Source organism: Bufo bufo, chromosome 4, assembly GCF_905171765.1.
Source record: "Bufo bufo chromosome 4, aBufBuf1.1, whole genome shotgun sequence".
In the NCBI taxonomy this organism is placed as follows: Eukaryota; Metazoa; Chordata; class Amphibia; order Anura; family Bufonidae; genus Bufo; species Bufo bufo.
In genome coordinates, this window is record NC_053392.1 from 18,164,647 (window position 1) to 18,186,480 (window position 21,834).

At 46.7% G+C, this 21,834-nt stretch overlaps 1 protein-coding gene across 1 annotated transcript; it reads right to left on the reverse strand.

Moving 5' to 3' along the window:
• Nucleotides 1-8,245: 8,245 nt before the first annotated feature.
• LOC120997756 (auswaprin-a-like) lies at nt 8,246-21,331 on the reverse strand. The gene is made up of 3 exons (XM_040428022.1): nt 21,180-21,331; nt 9,520-9,663; nt 8,246-8,394 (listed from the first exon to the last, which is right to left on the reverse strand). Exons 1-3 carry the CDS (start codon nt 21,268-21,270, stop codon nt 8,246-8,248), a joined length of 384 nt encoding a protein of 127 aa, XP_040283956.1. The 5' UTR covers nt 21,271-21,331.
• Between the last annotated feature and the right edge of the window lie 503 nt (nt 21,332-21,834).

Genomic DNA, 21,834 nt, shown 5'->3' on the forward strand with positions numbered 1-21,834 from the left:
CACTATACAGGCACAGTGTTCTACACCCCTATAAAGGCACAGTGTTCTACACCCCTATACAAGCACAGTGTTCTACACCCCTATACAGGTACAGTGTTCTACACCACTATACAGGCACAGTGTTCTACACCGCTATACAGGCACAGTATTCTACACCACTATACAGGCACAGTGTTCTACACCCCTATACAGGCACAGTGTTCTACACCACTATACAGGCACAGTGTTCTACACCCCTATACAGGCACAGTGCTCTACACCTCTATACAGGCACAGTGTTCTACACCCCTATAGAGTCACAGTGTTCTACACCCCTATATAGGCACAGTGTTCTACACCCCTATAAAGGCACAGTGTTCTACACCCCTATAAAGGCACAGTGTTCTACACCCCTATACAGGCACAGTGTTCTACACCACTATACAGGCACAGTGTTCTACACCCCTATACAGGCACAGTGTTCTACACCCCTATACAGGCACAGTGTTCTACACCCCTATACAGGCACAGTGTTCTACACCCCTATACAGGCACAGTGTTCTACACCCCTATACAGGCACTGTGTTCTACACCCCTATAAATGCTCAGTGTTCTACACCCCTATAAAGGCACAGTGTTCTATACCCCTATACAGGCACAGTGTTCTACACCCCTATACAGGCACAGTGTTCTACACCCCTATACAGGCACAGTGTTCTACACCACTATACAGGCACAGTGTTCTACACCCCTATAAAGGCACAGTGTTCTACACCACTATACAGGCTGTCACAACTAGACAGCTGAGAAGGTCTGACAGGAGTCGTTCAGATCCTCCCCCTTGAGTTTCTTTGTTTTGGTTTCTGTTTCTCACCTTGTTAGGCTATCTCAGCTGTCATGCAGTCAGACTCATTACCTCCCTTTATATTCTCCCCCATAAGGTAGTTGGGTGTGGCTGATACAACTTCCTGGAATGAGTGTGCATGCTGTCTTCAGCTCCCAGCTCCCAGCTCCCAGCTCCCAACTACCATTTCTCAGTTCGTCTGCAGATAAGTATTGTTTTAGTATTTATGATTTTCTGTTTTCTGGATCCAGGTGACCCTGACTCCCTCCGTGTCTGTGTAGGGAGCCGGTGGTCGTGTCCCCTCACTATTGTAGGGCCTTCAGGTTCAGATAGCCGAGGTACGTGGATATGCGCCCATTCACCTTTAGAGTGGTCGCATAGGCTGAGCAATAAGGGAGAGCGGCAGGTCGATTGCAGGGGTCTCCCTTTTTGTTCCTTAGTTGTGGATCCAGTGAGTCATCGTATGTTATTTGTATCATCTTGTTTCCTGTACACCATCCGTGACATTATCAGCCACCAAAACCGTCTAGCATGGATCCGGTTTCACTTTTGGCTGAACGCTTTCAGGGTCTTGCTTTGGAGGTAGCTGATCTCCGTAAGACTTTTTCTCAGTTTCAAGTGACCGGTTCAGCTTGCGTTCATGGAGTTTGTGCTGAGCCTAAGATTTCGCTCCCGGATACGTTTTCCGGGGGTAGTGAGAATTTTGTACGTTTTAGAGAGGCCTGCAAACTCCATTTTCGCCTTCTTCCCCATTCTTCCGGTGATGAAGAACGAAGGGTGGGCATCATTATATCGCTGCTCAGGGGTAATGCTCAGTCCTGGGCCTTTTCGCTGCCGGAGAGGGCACAACCCCTCCGTTCAGTGGATGAATTCTTTTTAGCCCTGGGTCAGATATATGATGATCCGGATCGTATTGCTCTGGCTGAGTCTAGACTACGTCTGTTATGCCAGGGTAAACAATCCGCAGAGATATACTGCTCAGAATTTCGGAGATGGGCAGCAGATACGGGTTGGAATGATGCTGCACTCCGAAGTCAATTTTGTTATGGTCTTTCTGAGGGATTGAAAGATGCATTTGCCTTTCATGAAAGACCTACCTCCTTGAATTCTGCTATGTCTCAGGCTGTTCGTATTGACAGGCGTTTTAGAGAGAGAGGAGAGATCTCTCCTTCCTGTCATACTCAGTCCCGGGACAGTGCAACGGTGTCATTCTGTGCACAGGGGTCTCAGTCGCAGTCAGCCCCTTCTGAGCCGGAGCCCATGCAGCTGGGGTTGATTGCCTCTGACAATAGAGGATTCAGCCCGCATGGGAGGGTTTGTTTTTGTTGTGGAGGTATAAATCATCTGGCAAATGTTTGTCCCTCTAGGAGATTCAGGCAGTTTTCTGGGAGTAATAAAGAGACAAAAAGGAAGAAATCTTTTAAGAATATTCCGTCTGTTACTATTGGCAGGGTTGAGGCGGAAATTGAAGAATTGTCTTTTGCTTGTAGTTCCCGTTTTGTCCTGCCTGCTAGGGTGGCGCTAGAGAGCAAGAGCATTTTTTGTGAGATTTTTGTGGATAGTGGAGCAGCTGTCAACCTCATTGATAACCAATTTGCAATAACTCATGGTTTCCAGGTTTGCACTTTGGGAAAGGATATTCCTGTTTTTTCTATTGATTCAGCTCCACTTTCTCAGAAATCATTAAAGGGCATAGTTCACAATATCCGTTTAATTGTGAATGATACTCATGTTGAGGATGTGTCATGTTTCGTCCTTAGCGGTTTGCCTACTCCTCTAGTGTTGGGGCTACCCTGGCTCTCTAAACATAACCCCACCATTGATTGGCCAGCGAGGCAAATAAATGGTTGGAGTGACTTTTGCAGAGAGAATTGCCTCATAACATCTATTTCTGAGGTTTCTACTAAAACTGTACCACCTTTCCTCTCTGAATTTTTGGATGTTTTCTCTGAGAGTGGAGTTCAGGATTTGCCTCCGCACAGGGAGTATGATTGCCCTATTGATCTCATCCCAGGTGCCAAGCTGCCTAAATCTCGTTTATACAATCTTTCCCAACCTGAGAGGGTCGCGATGCGTGCTTATATCTCTGAGAGTCTGAGAAAAGGACACATACGACCCTCAAAGTCACCTGTTGCCGCTGGTTTTTTCTTTGTTAAGAAAAAAGATGGTTCTTTAAGACCTTGTCTGGATTTCAGGGAGCTGAACAGTATCACTATTCGTGATCCGTATCCGCTTCCTTTAATCCCAGATTTGTTTAACCAGGTTGTTGGGGCGAAAGTCTTTTCCAAATTAGACCTAAGAGGGGCATACAACCTGGTTAGGGTCAGAGAAGGAGACGAATGGAAGACGGCTTTCAATACCCCTGAGGGCCATTTTGAGAATTTGGTTATGCCTTTTGGTTTGATGAATGCCCCAGCCGTTTTTCAGCATTTCGTCAACAGCATTTTTTATCATTTAATGGGAAAATTTGTATTAGTGTATTTGGATGACATTTTGATTTTTTTCTCCTGATTTCAAAACTCATAAGGAACACTTACGTCAGGTCTTGCTCATCCTGCGGGAGAATAAATTATACGCGAAACTGGAAAAATGTGTGTTTGCGGTTCCAGAGATCCAATTTCTGGGGTTTCTTGTCTCCGCTTCTGGTTTTCGCATGGACCCCGAGAAGGTCCGCGCTGTGCTTGAGTGGGAGCTTCCTGAGAATCAGAAGGCGCTGATGCGTTTTTTGGGCTTTGCTAATTATTACAGGAAATTTATTTTGAATTATTCCTCTGTTGTTAAACCACTCACGGATATGACCAGAAAGGGGGTAGATTTTTCTTCCTGGTCGGTAGAGGCGCGTAAGGCCTTTTCTGATATCAAGGAGAGTTTTGCTTCCGCTCACATCCTAGTACAACCTGATGTTTCCTTACCCTTCATAGTTGAGGTTGATGCTTCTGAGGTAGGGGTGGGGGCGGTCTTGTCTCAGGGTTCCTCTCCTGCCAAATGGCAACCGTGTGTTTCTTTTTCTCAAAGAAGCTCTCCTCCGCAGAGAGAAATTATGATGTGGGAGATAGGGAATTGTTGGCCATCAAGTTGGCTTTTGAGGAATGGCGCCATTGGCTAGAGGGAGCCAGACACCCTATTACCGTGTTTACTGACCATAAAAATCTGGCCTACTTGGAGTCAGCCAAGCGTCTGAACCCGAGACAGGCCAGATGGTCTTTGTTCTTTTCAAGGTTTAATTTTGTTGTTACGTTCCGCCCTGGGGTTAAGAATGTGAAGGCAGATGCCCTGTCACGTTGTTTCCCGGGAGGTGGGAATTTTGAAGACCCGGGTCCCATTTTAGCTGAAGGTGTGGTGGTCTCTGCTCTTTTTCCTGAATTGGAGGCAGAGGTGCAGGCAGCCCAGTCAGAAGCTCCTGATCTTTGTCCTCCTGGGAGGTTGTTTGTGCCTCTCGCTTTGAGACACAAGATTTTTAAAGAACACCATGATACGGTCCTTGCTGGGCACCCGGGGACAAGAGCCACACTGGATCTCATTGCTCGGAGATTCTGGTGGCCTGCGCTTCGTAAGTCGGTTGAGGGTTTTGTGGCAGCTTGCGAGACTTGCGCTCGTGCCAAGGTCCCTCACTCACGGCCATCAGGTCCTCTCCTTCCTTTGCCCATTCCTTCCCGTCCTTGGACACATCTGTCCATGGACTTCATAACGGACTTGCCTCGTTCCTCGGGGAAGTCTGTGATTCTGGTGGTGGTGGACCGTTATAGCAAAATGGTGCACTTTATCCCTTTTCCCGGTTTGCCCAATGCTAAGACGCTGGCGCAGGCATTTGTTGACCACATTGTCAAATTGCATGGGATTCCTTCTGACATAGTCTCTGATAGGGGCACGCAGTTTGTTTCCAGATTCTGGAAGGCTTTCTGTTCTCGCTTGGGGGTTCGCTTGTCATTCTCTTCTGCTTTCCATCCGCAGTCGAATGGCCAGACAGAGCGTGTCAATCAGAATCTGGAGACATATCTGCGCTGTTTTGTGGCGGAGAATCAGGAGGATTGGTGTTCATTTTTGTCCCTTGCTGAGTTTGCTTTAAATAACCGTCGTCAGGAGTCCTCTGATAAGTCACCATTTTTTGGTGCATATGGGTTTCATCCGCAGTTTGGGACTTTCTCTGGAGAGGGCTCTTCTGGTTTGCCAGATGAGGACAGATTCTCCTCGTCTTTGTCATCCATTTGGCAAAATATTCAGGATAATCTAAAGAATATGAGTGAGAGATATAAGCGTGTGGCGGATAAGAGACGTATGCCTGGTCCGGACCTGAATGTTGGTGATTTGGTGTGGCTGTCTACCAAGAATATCAAATTGAAGGTTCCCTCCTGGAAGTTGGGTCCTAGGTTTATTGGGCCTTACAAGATCCTGTCTGTCATCAATCCTGTTGCCTACCGTCTTGATCTTCCTCAGACTTGGAAGATCCATAATGTTTTCCATAAGTCCTTATTGAAACCTTATGTTCAACCTATTGTACCCTCACCTTTGCCTCCTCCTCCGATTATGGTTGATGGGAATCTTGAATTTCAGGTCTCTAGGATTGTGGATTCTCGTCTTGTCCGCGGTTCCCTCCAGTACCTCGTTCATTGGGAGGGTTATGGTCCTGAGGAGAGGATGTGGCTCCCAGTGACGGACATTAAGGCCTCTCGCCTCATCAGGGCTTTCCATAGGTCCCATCCTGAGAAGGTGGGCCCTGAGTGTCCGGAGTCCACTCCTAGAGGGAGGGGTACTGTCACAACTAGACAGCTGAGAAGCTCTGACAGGAGTCGTTCAGATCCTCCCCCTTGAGTTTCTTTGTTTTGGTTTCTGTTTCTCACCTTGTTAGGCTATCTCAGCTGTCATGCAGTCAGACTCATTACCTCCCTTTATATTCTCCCCCATAAGGTAGTTGGGTGTGGCTGATACAACTTCCTGGAATGAGTGTGCATGCTGTCTTCAGCTCCCAGCTCCCAACTACCAGTTCTCAGTTCGTCTGCAGATAAGTGTTGTTTTAGTATTTATGATTTTCTGTTGTCTGGATCCAGGTGACCCTGACTCCCTCCGTGTCTGTGTAGGGAGCCGGTGGTCGTGTCCCCTCACTATTGTAGGGCCTTCAGGTTCAGATAGCCGAGGTACGTGGATATGCGCCCATTCACCTTTAGAGTGGTCGCATAGGCTGAGCAATAAGGGAGAGCGGCAGGTCGATTGCAGGGGTCTCCCTTTTTGTTCCTTAGTTGTGGATCCAGTGAGTCATCGTATGTTATTTGTATCATCTTGTTTCCTGTACACCATCCGTGACACAGGCACAGTGTTCTACACCCCTCTACAGGCACAGTGTTCTACACCCCTATAAAGGCACAGTGTTCTACACCCCTATACAGGTACAGTGTTCTACACCCCTATACAGGCACAGGGTTCTACACCGCTATACAGGCACAGTGTTCTACACCTCTATACAGGCACAGTGTTCTACACCTCTATACAGGCACAGTGTTCTACACCTCTATACAGGCACAGTGTTCTACACCCCTATAGAGGCACAGTGTTCTACACCCCTATACAGGCACAGTGTTCTACACCCCTATACAGGCACAGTGTTCTACACCCCTATACAGGCACAGTGTTCTACACCCCTATAAAGGCACAGTGTTCTACACCACTATACAGGCACAGTGTTCTACACCCCTATAAAGGCACAGTGTTCTACACCCCTATAAAGGCACAGTGTTCTACACCCCTATACAGGCACAGTGTTCTACACCCCTATACAGGCACAGTGTTCTACACCACTATACAGGCACAGTGTTCTACACCCCTATACAGGCACAGTGTTCTACACCCCTATAAAGGCTCAGTGTTCTACACCCTTATAAAGGCACAGTGTTCTACACCCCTATACAGGCACAGTGTTCTACACCGCTATACAGGCACAGTGTTCTACACCCCTATACAGGCACAGTGTTCCACACCACTATACAGGCACAGTGTTCTACACCCCTATAAAGGCACAGTGTTCTACACCCCTATACAGGCAAAGTGTTCTACACCACTATACAGGCACAGTGTTCTACACCCCTATACAGGCACAGTGTTCTACACCCCTATACAGGCACAGTGTTCTACACCCCTATACAGGCACAGTGTTCCACACCACTATACAGGCACAGTGTTCCACACCCCTATAAAGGCACAGTGTTCTACACCACTATACAGGCACAGTGTTCTACACCCCTATACAGGCACAGTGTTCTACACCACTATACAGGCACAGTGTTCTACACCACTATAAAGGCACAGTGTTCTACACCCCTATAAAGGCACAGTGTTCTACACCCCTATAAAGGCACAGTGTTCTACACCCCTATACAGGCACAGTGTTCTACACCCCTATAAAGGCACAGTGTTCTACACCCCTATACAGGCACAGTGTTCTACACCCCTATACAGGCACAGTGTTCTACACCCCTATACAGGCACAGTGTTCTACACCCCTATACAGGCACAGTGTTCTACACCCCTATACAGGCACAGTGTTCTACACCCCTATACAGGCACAGTGTTCTACACCCCTATACAGGCACAGTGTTCTACACCCCTATACAGGCACAGTGTTCTACACCCCTATACAGGCACAGTGTTCTACACCCCTATACAGGCACAGTGTTCTACACCCCTATACAGGCACAGTGTTCTACACCACTATACAGGCACAGTGTTCTACACCCCTATAAAGGCACAGTGTTCTACACCCCTATAAAGGCACAGTGTTCTACACCCCTATACAGGCACAGTGTTCTACACCCCTATAAAGGCTCTCTGCAGACAGGAAAGAGCCGTTTTTTTTAAACACTATTTGTCACAAATATATTTGGATCAAATATTTTTGGGAAATTTGTCGAACCATCTCCAGTCACTGTATGGCGGTGTTATATAGTCATTGTATGAATACAGATACTTGTACATTGTGCTCCGTCTGTATTTACCGGTTCAGCACATGAGTCTGGTTGAGCGCAGTCCTCACCTCTGACCACCAGGACCTCGCCCTGCTCTAGACTGCAGGGTCTAATGTCAGGGTCAATCAGCAGGAATTACATTTCTCGGCCACCAGTAATAATTTAATGCATCACAATGGACGGTCAATGATAGATCTCAGTCTCATTTTTCATCTTCTGCTTTATTACATTTATAAATGTCACTATGATCGCTGAGAAGGAGGAGAAATCTGCCTTTAATGGGGGTGTATTCAGACTAAGCACCTGGGGCAGCTGATCCGGCCCTGAGGGTCTTCACCGCTGTCACCTCCAGGTTTATCTGCAACTAGAGAAGGAAAAGCCGCGAGAAGAGAGAATTACTGAGGCTGATCAGCGATGTGTCCTCCGCTGTGAGGGACGGAGATGCATCCAGCCGGCCGCACATCACTTATTACACATTGATGCACTCTGGACCACATGTTATGATGCAGCATTTCTTGTTTCCTGTACAATCACTGTCCACTCTACATTTTGGAGGCGACACACTGGGAAACACAGGTAAGCACACGATGCTGGGTGGTGGGCATCTCCCGGGCTTCTCTGGAGAAAAAAATGGTCATTTAATTAGATTTCCCGATGAAACTAAAGAAATAATTTTCCTAAAGTATCGACACTACATATCCTGAGTGACTGGAAGAGCAACATCAATGAGAGAGATATTGAGATAATGGCAGAATAGTGAGTGCAGCTCTGGAGTATAATACAGGATGTAACTCCGGATCAGTACAGGATAAGTAATGTATGTACACAGTGACTGCACCAGCAGAATAGTGAGTGCAGCTCTGGAGTATAATACAGGATTTAACTCAGGATCAGTACAGGATAAGTAATGTAATGTATGTACACAGTGACTGCACCATCAGAATAGTGAGTGCAGCTCTGGAGTATAATACAGGATGTAACTCAGGATCAGTACAGGATAAGTAATGTAATGTATGTACACAGTGACTGCACCAGCAGAATAGTGAGTGCAGCTCTGGAGTATAATACAGGATGTAACTCAGGATCAGTACAGAATAAGTAATGTATGTACACAGTGACTGCACCAGCAGAATAGTGAGTGCAGCTCTGGAGTATAATACAGGATGTAACTCAGGATCAGTACAGGATAAGTAATGTATGTACACAGTGACTGCACCAGCAGAATAGTGAGTGCAGCTCTGGAGTATAATACAGGATGTAACTCAGGATCAGTACAGGATAAGTAATGTAATGTATGTACACAGTGACTGCACCAGAAGAATAGTGAGTGCAGCTCTGGGGTATAATACAGGATGTAACTCAGGATCAGTACAGGATAAGTAATGTAATGTATGTACACAGTGACTGCACCAGCAGAATAGTGAGTGCAGCTCTGGGGTATAATACAGGATGTAACTCAGGATCAGTATAGATTACATAATTTATGTACCTAAAAGAAATGTACTTAATGACACTAGAAACATTACTTCTACATGAGCACAGAGAACCTTGTGGAGCTCTCATATGATGACACCAGTGAAGCAGAATAGACCTCTGAGATGTGTTTGTGTGAAAGCAGGTTTTGGCAGATCAGGTGGAGCTGGTCAGTTACCCACCGCTCTCTCAGACTCCTGCACCAGGTGCCAAATCCTGTCTAATAATCTGCTCCATCTACTTGTTGAGTTTGGTTTCTATTGTACTCACCCTTGACGGGAACCCTGCAATTTCTATTGCATCCATAGTAGCAGCACTTCTTGTTTCCTGTACATTCTGCGTCTGATTTGCATTCATCTTCAGGAAATGGATCACACGGTCTATATGGAGATATTGGGCATCCTCCCGGTTTCTCTGTAATTAAAGATTTTGATGTGTCACAAACTTTTCATGCAGTTACTGAGCTCTTATCAACCAGGTTTAAAAAAATGAAATATTTCATCAGTTTGCTGGTCAAATTGTCTCTTCTGTGACCGGCTTTTCCTCTGGTGGAAAGATTTTCATTCTATGGACATAACTGTCTCCTCCAGAAGGATCCTAATTATAACCATAAAACCAAAACCTGAAGATCATGCTGTTTACATTTAGGACAGTAGACACCCTATAGCTTTGTCTATATGGCTTCCAACAACCACTGAACCCTCACCCTACTATGAAAATGCTGGTTGAATATACATGTAATTCACTGACTTTCTCTTCTCTTGGATTGTACATGGGGCCATCAAGTGCACTAGTTCTGAGCAATGACACACTCTGTATATGGAGGGGAATAAAAAAATCTTTTGAATTCTGTTGTCCATTACTCCTGCTCCATAGAGTTCATTGTGTCTGGAGTTAAAGGGCATGAATGTGTTGGCAGATGTCCACAACTAGGAATGTGACATCTACACATTTACATATATCCTCACTCTTATTTCTCAACATGTCTACCCTCTCCGTCTAAACTTTAACATGGTTATTAGCTCAGTCTCCTCTAGTTGGAAAAGGCTTGTGGGAATGAACAAGCGAGAAGACATACTGAGAAATATTGACCATGAAGTAGAACAGGTTGTCTATCTGGGAAGGAACCACCATGTCAGCGCTATACAAGAACTGAGTATTGACTTTAATGACCAAGTGTGATGTTTCAGTTTCTTTTTGACAATGAAGTTATACAGTAGATCTGCACACTTGCTGTGAGGTTCTCTTGTAGATGACAGCTGATCACTAAGGGTCCAAACAGGTTATTAGAGATTCTTCTAACATGAAGGTATTGTTGAAGGCATACAACTTTTGTGGACAATAGTCATAAAGAACAAAAGGGGGTGTCCAGGTGGGAAAATTCATTGGAAAGGGCTCAGAGTAGAATTAAAAAGAGGACATACCCTCGCACTCTGACACTTCACTGACCTCCAATGGTCTCAGCTTCCTACCAAAGAAATTCCAGGCAATGTTTGCTTAATGAATGAGGTAGATCATTATTGTTAGAGGTGATTGAATGAGCAGGCATGTCCAGGCATTTCGCAGCATAGAAACATCAGACTGGGAAGACCGGACCAGTGGGAACTAGTTAAATGTCAGAACAGGAGGGTTGGGGATCAGCAAGAATAAAACCCCTCTCAGGCAACCTCGTGAACCTTTATTTCTACCATCCATTAGAGAGGTTGCAATGCTTTCAACAATACATTTTGTTGTTGGAATGGCCACCAAAAAATAACTGTTGGTTGGACTCCAGACATATCAAAAATCATAATTTCTATGGCAAAAATATGCGTGAATAGTTAGACCGGTCAGACACATGGTATTATTCCTGATCTAGCTAGAACAGACCCAAATAATGACCTGTTAAAGGTTGAATGATGGAGTAGACTTGGAGACATAACAGGGTAGGAGTACATGAAAATGTCTAGAGGTCTCTGTCCCTCATGCCGGGCACCTGCCAATGTAGCCTCAATTAACTTAAAGGCTATTTACACATTTGGAGACAATTTTTGAGTTTTACTCATTTTTGGCTAAAATGATATTTTCAATTGGTATTTATTAAAAATATTGAGCCGTTCTGTCACAGAGGGTTAACAGTTTTTCTTACTGTGTTACTGGTACTTTTGCTTTGTTCCGGTCATCTAATAACTAGGGATGAGCAGACCCGTGGATATTCGGGTTCGACAGGTTTGGTAGAACTTTAGAAATTGACCCAAACTCAAACCCAAACTCCATAGTAGTCAATGGGGACCTCAAATTTGGTGCTGTAAAATGGCTATAAAAGTGTCTCAGAAAGGGCTGAGACAAAAAATGAGGGTAAGAGCAGGACAATTAAACGGCAAACAAATGTGGATAGGGAAATGACTTCAAATAACATAGAATAGATAAAAAATAAATATTGAACCAGGAGGCGGAGGTCGAAGTGGAGTAGGAGGTTGAGGACGCCGTGGACATTGCGATGTAAGTGTAAGAGGCGGATGAGGTAGCCAACACTGTTTTTGTGGAGTTTTTTTTATTTTTATTTTATTTTTTTTATTTGGGGAGGCCTCAACACATTGGGAATCGGCAAAAAATAATGCACAAACTATGCTGGAGTATAACGATGGCTAGGTGTGGCCGGTATACTCTACTCTGCCAAAGGTAAGGACAAGTCCTGTGGGATCCATGACTGGTTCATTTTAATGAATGTTAGCTGTGGACAGGTGGATGTGCCTGTCCGTTATCACCTCCTTTGCCGTACTAAACACACATTCCGACAACACACTTGCCACAGGGCAGGCCAGCACCTCCAAAGTGTAAACGTTCATCTCCATAGTAGTCTGTATCGCCGTCCTCAGGACAGCGATACAGATGACTGTGCTGAGGCAGGGGAGGGAGAGGCGTGTCCCTTTTTCTTCCTCTGATAGGCTGCAGGCACCAGGCCGGCAGCCTATCAGAGGCCGGCACAGGCGGCGTGATGACGTCATTGCGCCACCTGAGCTGTACAGCGCGGGACACAGGCCGGAAGAGGCCTGCATCGCATCGCTGACATGGAGGTAAGTATGTGTTTGTTTTTTTTATATATACAATACTTTTACTGGCACATGGGGGGGCTGTTATTGCTGGCACATGGGGGGCTGTTATTACTGGCACATGGGGGGCTGTTATTACTAGCACATGGGGGGCTGTTATTGCTGGCATATGGGGGGGCTGTTATTACTGGCACATGGGGGGCTGTTATTATTGGCACATGGGGGGGCTATTATTACTGGCACATGGGGGGCTGTTATTGCTGGCACATGGGGGGCTGTTATTACTGGCACATGGGGGGCTGTTATTACTGGCACATGGGGGCTGTTATTACTAGCACATGGGGGGCTGTTATTACTGGCACATGGGGGGCTGTTATTACTGGCACATGGGGGGCTGTTATTACTGGCACATGGGGGGCTGTTATTGCTGGCACATGGTGGGGCTGTTATTACTGGCACATGGGGGGGGCTGTTATTGCTAGCACATGGGGGGGCTGTTATTGCTGGCACATGAGGGGCTGTTATTGCTGGCACATGGGGGGGCTGTTATTACTGGCACATGGGGGGGCTGTTATTGCTGGCACATGGGGGGCCTGTTATTGCTGGCACATGGGGGGCCTGTTATTGCTGGCACATGGGGGCTGTTACTGCTGGCACATGGAGGGCTGTTATTACTGGCACATGGGGGGCTGTTATTACTGGCACATGGGGGGGCTGTTATTGCTGGCACATGGGGGGGCTGTTATTGTTGGCACATGGGGGGGCTGTTATTACTGGCACATGATGGGGTGATTGCTCTTGTTACTGGAACATCATTGGGGGCACCATAGGGGCATGTACTGAGGCCACAAAGAAGGGGTATTTTATATGGGGGGCTCTGTACAGTACAATTTTATACTGGGACACATTATGGTGGGTACTATGGGGAAGGGGGGGAGAGGAGTACTATGGAGTCATCTACGGGGGGCACTAAGAAGGGGTATTTTATACTTGCAAATTATGGGGGACACTGAGGGCATCTACTGGAACATTTTATACTGGTACATTATGGGGGGCACTAGGAGGAAGGAGGGTGTGGAGCACTATGGGGGCATTTACTGGGGGCACTATATAGGGGTATTTTATACTGGCACATTATGGGGGCAATATGGGGACATTAGCTCACCTGGGGCATTACAAGGGGGTATTTTCTGCACATTATAAGGAGAATTATTTCTACTGGGGGGCATTATGGTGGGCTTTATTACTCCCCCATGGTATGAGCCCCTAGTAGCAGCACACGCCTCTCCCTGCTCTGCTATCCCTCTGCCCCTTCTCCAAATCCTTATTATGAAATCTTCCTTTTTAGGATAAAACACATTAGCTCCGCCGAGCCCCTAGCCAAAGTGTGGAAGTGGTGTCCAAGATCCCCAATGGTCAAGCCAAGTAATTGTAAGTTTTCATGTGAAATATGTTTGTTATACACATACTGTATAGCATACACTGTGCCCCACAATATACAGTATACCTCTACACTGTGCCACACAATATACCGTATACCTCTACACTGTGCCCCACAATATACAGTATACCTCTACACTGTGTAGTCTGTTCTATAAGCACCATTGTTTTGTGGCGTCGGACAGAAAATAATGGAAGTGCCCCTCTCGAGACCAGGCTCTGGATCCGCCACTGGTCCTGCTAAGTCTACTTTCACACTCGCGTTTTGGCTTTCCGTTTGTGAGATCCGTTCAGGTCCAAAACGGATCAGTTTGCATTCTAATGCATTCTGAATGGAAAAGGATCCGCTCAGAATGCATCAGTTTTCCTCAGTTCAGTCTCCATTCCGCTCTGGAAGTGGACACCAAAATGCTGCTTGCTGCGTTTGGTGTCCATCTGATGAAACTGAGCCAAACGGATCCGTCCTGGCACACAATGTAAGTCAATGGGGACAGATCCGTTTTCACTGACACAATCTGGCACAATAGAAAACGGATCTGTCCTCCTTTGACTTTCAATGGAGTTCATGACGGATCAGTCTTGGCTATGTTAAAGATAATAGAAACAAATCTGTTCTAAACGGATGCAGACGTTTGCAATATCGGAACGGATTCAATCATGACGGATCCGTACAAAACGCGAGTGTGAAAGTAGCCTAATATGGTCCGTATCAGACGGTGGTGCTGGATGTTGAGGCCTGCTGACGAAGGTTTTCCATGCTAACCCTCCCTTCTGAGGTAGTTCCGGTGCCCCAGCTGTGTTGGTGACTTCCTCCTCCTCCTCTTCGGTGTGCTTCCACTGAGCCCCTACTGTCAAGGTAGGAATGTCGTCAATATCGCGTCTACCCACGTGCAGTTATATTCACACATCTTCCAATCCTGCTCCAGTGACAGAAGTAAAGATGTCATGTTGTCCTTGTAGTGAGGATCCAGCAGAGTGGCCACTAAGTAATCATCACTGGTAAGAATGAGGACAACTGAGACACTGCAGCATGTAATCGCTCATGTGTGCCAGGCTGCCCAGAGACAACGACAATCTGTCCTTGGTGGGAGGTGTATTGTCTGTATCCCCCAGTCACGCTCTAGAGATGCCCATGAACTGCTTTGGGTGCCACCCTGCTGTGAACACGGTTAGGGTTGAGCGAACCCAAACTGTAAAGTTCGGGTTCGTACCGAACCTTACGGTGTTTGGCACCCGAACCCGAACATTTCAGTAAAAGTTCGGGTTTGATGTTCGGGTAATATTAAAGGGACACTGACAGTCCCAATAGGCATAATTAGCTATATATATGCATGCATAGGTCTTCTAATGTGTATTAAAAACATATAAAGTATAACCCCTGTCCACGTTATAAATACAGCAAAATCATGTTTGATAACCTGATGCAATCGCTCTTCTTTCAGCCCAAGGGGCGGCGTTTCAGTTCCACATGGGCGCACACACGTCCCCCAACCGCCGTTTTCAAGCGCCGCCCAGCTCATCAATATTCACTTCGCTGGGCGGCTTCTGCTGTCCCTGACGTTCCAAGATCTTTCTATTGGGCATGTGTGGGATCTCGGAACGTCGAGGACAGCAGAAGCCGCCCAGCGAAGTGAATATTGATGAGCTGGGCGGCAATTGAAAACGCGGTTGGGCGCATGTGTGCGCCCATGTGGAGCTGAAACGCCGCCCCTTGGGCAGAAAGAAGAGCAAAGGACACCAATGATTTTAATAGGGGGGCCGCACTAACCACCAATGATTTTAATAGGGGGGGTGGGGGTGGGGGGGCCGCACTGGCCACCAATTATTTTAATACTGGGGAGGGTGGGGGGTCTGGCCCCTGCTGCCTGGCAGCACCCAATCTCTTACAGGGGGCTGAGATCTGCACAATTAACCCCTCAGGTGCGGCACCTGAGGGGTTAATTGTGCGGATCACAGCCCCCTGTAAGAGATCGGGTGCTGCCAGGCAGCAGGGGGCAGTTATGTACACAGTTCTTAGTATATTCTATCTTGAAGCGTCCCCATCACCATGGGAACGCCTCTGTGTTAGAATATACTGTCGGATCTGAGTTTTCACGATCGCGAAAACTCAGATCTGAAAAAGCTAATACTATTATTTTCAGTTATAACCATGTTATAACGGAAAATAATAAAGTGAAGTTCGGGTCCCCATTGACTTCAATGGGGTTCGGGTTCAATTTCGGATCAAGTTCGGGTCCCGAACCCGAACTTTTTTTTAAAGTTCGGCCGAACTCCCTGAACCTGAACATCTAGGTGTTCGCTCAACTCACGGTTCCTCCTCCTCCTGCTTATCATCATCATCCTCCAAAACTGTGCTCTGGCTGGATAGTTGTGTACCTGGCCGCTGTTGGTGCAGGAACCCACCCTCCAAGCCACGTGTGGACGACTTGCCTTATAACCGTATGAATAATCCCTGTTCCTGCTTCCTACCACCTCATCCATCATCGACATAAGCGTTTTTTCAAGGAGACATGGAAGTAGGATAGTAACGCTGATGATGGTGTCATCAGCACTGGCCATGTTGGTGGAGTACTTGAAGCAGTGCAACACGGCACACAAGTCCCACATGGAGGCCCACTCCATGGTTGGTGGTGAAATGTTGCTGTTCCGCAGAGCGAGTCACCCGTGCGTGCTGCAGCTGAAACTCCACTAACACCTATTTCTGCTCGCACAGTCTCCCCAGCATGTGCAAGGAAGATTTCCACTTTGTGGGTACATTGCATATGAGGCGGGGAGCGGGAAGGCCAAAGTTACGCTGCAGACAGGCAAGCCGCAGTTTCAGAATGTTGAAAACGAGCTCAGATAGCCAGCACTTTCTGCTGAAGCTCTGAGTTAGCGGGGTAATTCTTCAGTAACCTCTGTAACACCCCAGAGTGGTGTTTCCACTTATGCACCTTGCTACTGTCTTTATTGGTCTAACCTCATGTCATCTTATGCATTTATTCTAGGTCCTCCACACTGTGCATTTCTAATGTTATGAAACTGTTCATGTAATGTGCCTGGTTCACCATCAGGCGGCCGCAAACATGGCAGAGATGTACTTAGATAGAATGAAACTTACCATTCCATTCTAACCCCCCTCTGTAGGGGAGTGGGCCAGCCCTACTTCCTGCAGGAAGTGTAGGGACCAGTTAGTTCCAGTCTAGCTTACCCCCAGCTAGGGGAAAAGTGTGCAGGGGCACGTTTCTGCTGGCCATGGAGGCCAAAGCTTGAAGCCTCAGGAGCCAGGAGGAAAGTTCCCTGGCATAACCTAGAGTCAGACTACAAAGTGAAGTGCAGCATACAGAAGAAGCTGAGTTATACAGCCAGCCTGTCAGTACAGCAGAGTCATAGAGAAACATATATAGCAGAGTGGAGTTTGCCTGCCAGTTTTAAGCTAAAGCCTGCTGGAACCAAGACAAAGCCTGTAAACCGTTTTGGAGAAACATTTATTCAAGTAAAGCTGCCATTGAACTTCATCTTAAGGTCTGGACTCAAGTTATTATTTTATTCCTCAATTATTCCCTCTATTTGTTGCTTCGGAGCAAAAGCCTGGGGTCCAGCGGTATCCAGGTAGGAGCACCGTGACACACATAAAGAGACATTTGGGCCACACCATTACACCACTCTGCATTTCCTACACCTGGGATGCGTTATATAGAGGGCCCTAGGGGGAGGTGCCCGTTGCACCTCTACACCACCAAATTCAGCACATGCACTAGGCAAGGGATGTGCTTCAGCACATGCGGTAGGTCCAGAGCTGTTATGTGATTATGCCAGTTATCGCACACCACCAGGTCTGTTGTTCCATGCCCGTCCACAGCTCCTGCAGGGTGTGGGGTATTTCCCCCAAACAGATGAGTTTCAAAACAGCCTGCTGTCGTTTCTCCCTGCCTGTGCTGAAGTTGGTGTTGCAGGTGTTAAGCTGACCGTATGAGGAGGCAGTAGAGGAGGAAGCGGAGTCAGAGGCAACAAGAAAAGTCCAGCACTCCTTGGTGGTGATAGGACAGCCGCCAAAACGCTTTCCGCTTCAGGCCCTGCCGCCACTACATTTACCCAGTGGGCAGTTAGGGTGATATAACATCCACCTATTGTTGATTTTGTGGATTTTTCCACTGAATGCATTGTGCAGAGCACACCTGATTTTGTCTGCCACTTTTTCATGCAGGGCAGGGATGGCCCGCATGGAAAAGTAGTGGAGGCTTGGAACCAAGTAATGTGGGACAGCCAGCGCCATAAGGTTTTTAAAAGTGTCTATCTCCACCAATCGGAATGGCAGCATTTCAAAGACCAGCAATTTGGAAATTCTGGCATTCGGGCCCAGAGATCGCGGATTTGTAGAGGGGTACTTCCTCCTTCTCTCCAGTGTTTGGGAGATGGACAGCTGAATGCTTCCATGGGATAGTGTGGAGATGCTCGGTAGCACTGGTGGTGGTGGCGCAGTTACATCCTCTCTTTGCGGGGTGCCAGGTGGCCCTGTTGCTCGAGAGGGGGAGTAAGAGGCCAAGACCACAGCATAAGAGGGAGCAAGAGGTTTTTCAGGTGTCTACTCCACTGCAGCTCGTGCTCTGCATTTAGATGCCTGGCCATGTAGGTGGTGCTTAGGTTTAGAAAATGTATGCCTCGTTTCAGGCTCTGTCTGCACAGCGTGCAAACCACCTGTGTCGTCAGCACATTGCCTGAAGAACTGCCACTTCAGGGAACTCCTTTCAGCTGGCTTTGGTGTACTCAGTTCCTCGGCGTAGTGGGCAGTAGAAAGTGTACTGTCTAGTGGCTCAGGTTTAGAACATTTGTGCCTCGCTTTGTGACCACCACCTCTTCCTCTGAACTGCACACATCACTCGGATAACTTTGATTCCATGTGGGGTCTAGGACCTCATCATCCTCCACATCATCCTCCGCCTACTCCTCACCCCTGCCTTTCTTGCCGGTCTGCACACTGCAGAAATCCTCCCACATCCTCTTCCTCAAATGAAAGTGGTTGGGCATCAGTGCACGCAATCTCTTCCACTTCTGGGGCAGGGCTAGGTGAATGGCCCACCGAACCCCCGCCAGAAAAGTCATCAAAAAGCATAAGTGACTACTGCATAACTTGGGGCTCAGAAAGATGTCCATTGGCCACCGGTGCCAACTTTGCGCTTTCAGCAGGGACCCGGTGGAAGACACTGTGAAGGAACTGGAGGCACTCTCAGCCTTCCAATCTGCTACTCACCATTTGTACAGCAGTTCTCGGGCCTACAAAATAACGCAGAACATCCTGTCACCTGCAGCAAAGGAAGGTATATCATTTGGGCGCATAGCTGGCACAGATCGACCACGTCCTCTCCCTGCAGCAGGAGCTACACCAACAGCAGCAGCACCAAGACCACGGCTACATTCCTAATTTGAAGCTCTCCTCATTCTTTGAGGTTACCCACAAAATTGACAGACAAATGAACAATTGTATTTTTGTGTCATGGGTGCAAATGAGGTGTATCTCACCCCATAATATGGGTTTATGTCACACACACCATTAACAGACAGACTAAGTAGTGTATTTCTGTGTCACGGATGCAAAGAAGGTGTATTTCACCCAAAAATAGCTACACAGTAGGTCAGACACAGAATTAACATCCAGATGAGCAATATTATTTCTGTGTCATGGATGCAGAGCTTTACTGTATTTTAGACTGCACCCAGAGACTCATTGCCTAACACTGATCCTCACTCTGGCTGCATCCTGTCCCTATACTAGTTAGAGCTGAATGGCAGTGCCACACGTGTTCCGGCATTTATACAGGCTGGGTCATGTGCTGCGCCAGTCAATCACAGCCATGCCAATACTAGGCATGACTGTGATTGCTTTAGAGTGCCCACAGCTTAAAAGCTTGTTGATTTCAACACACTTTAGGCTATTTTCACACTGGCGTTTTGGTGTCCGTTTGTGAGATCCGTTTCAGGGCTCTCACAAGCGGCCCAAAATGGATCAGTTTTGCATTTTCTGAAAGGATCCGTTCAGAATGCATCAGTTTGCCTCTGTTCCGCATCCATTCCGCTCTGGAGGCGGACACCACAACATCCGCCTAACGATGCGGAGGCAAACAGATGCATTTTCACTGACACAATATGGCACAATAGAAAATGGATCCGTCCTCCATTGACTTTCAAGATGGATCAGTTTTGGCTATGTTACAGATAATACAAACGGATTTGTTCTGAACGGATGCATGTGTTTGTATTATCTGAACGGAAGCGTTTGTGCAAATCCATGACGGATCCGCACCAAATGCGAGTGTGAAAGTAGCCTTATTCAGCATCCTAACACGGACTTCCGTGACAAAGTCCGTGTTCGGGTGTCCGAACCCTCAATGTTCGATATGAACCTGAACTTTACAGTTCAGGTTTGCTCATCCCTACTAATAACCCTTATCTCTAAACGTCTAAGAGGTCATAAACACTTATTTAAGTCACATTCTTTGGATTGAGCTATAAAGAGTGTTTTTAAGGTCAGAGATAAGGAGCCTGCCAGGCCCCCGACTGAAAAAAAGAGAAAATCCAGGAGCTGCTACTAGAGAATCTCAGCTCTGCAAAGAAATTAGGCTCCATATTTCTAATAAAGACCAATTGAAATGACCAAGTGATTTTTAGCTCAACATAAGTTCAATACAAAAATTAAAAAAAATACCTCCAAAGGTGTACATAGCCTTTAAGGTTGTAGGAGAAAACAAGGAAAACCAGTGGAGTCTTGATCATCCCAAGAAAAAAATTGTTCATGTTATTCTTGAGTGTGACGCTCAATAGACTTAAAGGAAATAGAGGAAGAGGAAGAACAACGAAGAGATGGAGGCAATGACAGAGATCACGACAAAGATTTACAAGATTTTAACGGAACCAGAGCCAGGGGCTGTGTAAGCTAAAGGAAAATCCCCATGCTTACCTTTTATATGTCCTCCATCTTCAGAGCCACATTCTGATCCCAGTCACATGAGTGGCGCATGAACACTAAGACAATTGATTGGCAGCAGTGGTCATGTGTATTGTGAATATGATATCAATGTGAAATTATTTCCTGTCATTTATACAACCCCCTGCTCTGAGCCAAGTTTAAAAAAATCTTTGGAGCTCTCCTTTACACATTTTCACATATATTCACCCCCCACCCCCATCCCCAACTCCATTTTCCCAGAGTAGTACACAAACCCTCAATGGGAAAGTGATGGCACAACTGACCTTTTAGCTTCCTTTTTTTTTGCGTCAGTTTCACCACTGGACCTCTTCCCATGCAGTCTACATTTCTCAGTGCAGCTATGGACATCAGACAGGACCTCAGCCTGGTCATCAGTTATATCCAGCACAAGAAAGTAGCCAGACACAACTAAAATATGTGAAACAGCCATTAGATGCCACTTAGAAGGTTCTCCATTCATCCCTGTGACTTGTCAGCATGCTTAGTAGGATTACCTGATGGTGGTGGTGGTTTGTCATGGTTGTCTGCTAATGCTCCTGCACAGCACAGAATGAGAAGAATGAGAGCGCCGGTCACCGGTGCCATATCTGCTGAGCACTGGAGATATGAACAATCTAGGTGAAGGACTCACCATTTATAGAGATGTAGAAAGAAGGGAGGAGAAGATACATGGTGAGACAAACTCTTCCACAATCTTGGATTTCCTAATCTTTTGTCCCATATGAAGACACTACTGTAATTATGACTGGTTGATAATTATTGCCAGGAACATCTTGTATCTTTGTTCGTGGAAGAACATTTCTATTTACACTTTCAAGACAATATATTGTGACAGTGGAGCTGCCAGAGGGCCATATGAGGACCATTAAAATAGTGTATCTCACACAGAGGAAGCTGGGAAAAATGGCTTTTTCACACTGTCTGCAGCCGCTAGGCTGGTAATTAAGATAATTAGCAGCCGTCTGAGGAGCTCAGGTAAAGATGGGCTGAGCTTCTCAATCAGGGCTCCCAGCCTGAGGAAGGAGCAGGCTGTGCAAGGCCTGTGGGAGCCTGGACCCTATAACCCTGTGTGGGGCAAGCACTGAGTTGTGATTTGGGGAGCTGGTTGGTAGACCCAGATCCCGATAGAGAGGGAAAACTACTGTGTAG

What these genes read in the sequence shown, in the direction of transcription:
- LOC120997756 (XM_040428022.1), bottom strand. Translation starts at nt 21,270, where the DNA reads ATGGCACCGGTGACCGGCGCTCTCATTCTTCTCATTCTGTGCTGTGCA. An exon ending in CAAACCACCACCACCATCAG is followed by an intron (nt 9,664 to 21,179) that starts GTAATCCTACTA and finishes CTTTAATTACAG; the next exon opens with AGAAACCGGGAGGATGCCCA. An exon ending in TTGCAGGGTTCCCGTCAAGG is followed by an intron (nt 8,395 to 9,519) that starts GTGAGTACAATA and finishes TTTTTTCTCCAG; the next exon opens with AGAAGCCCGGGAGATGCCCA.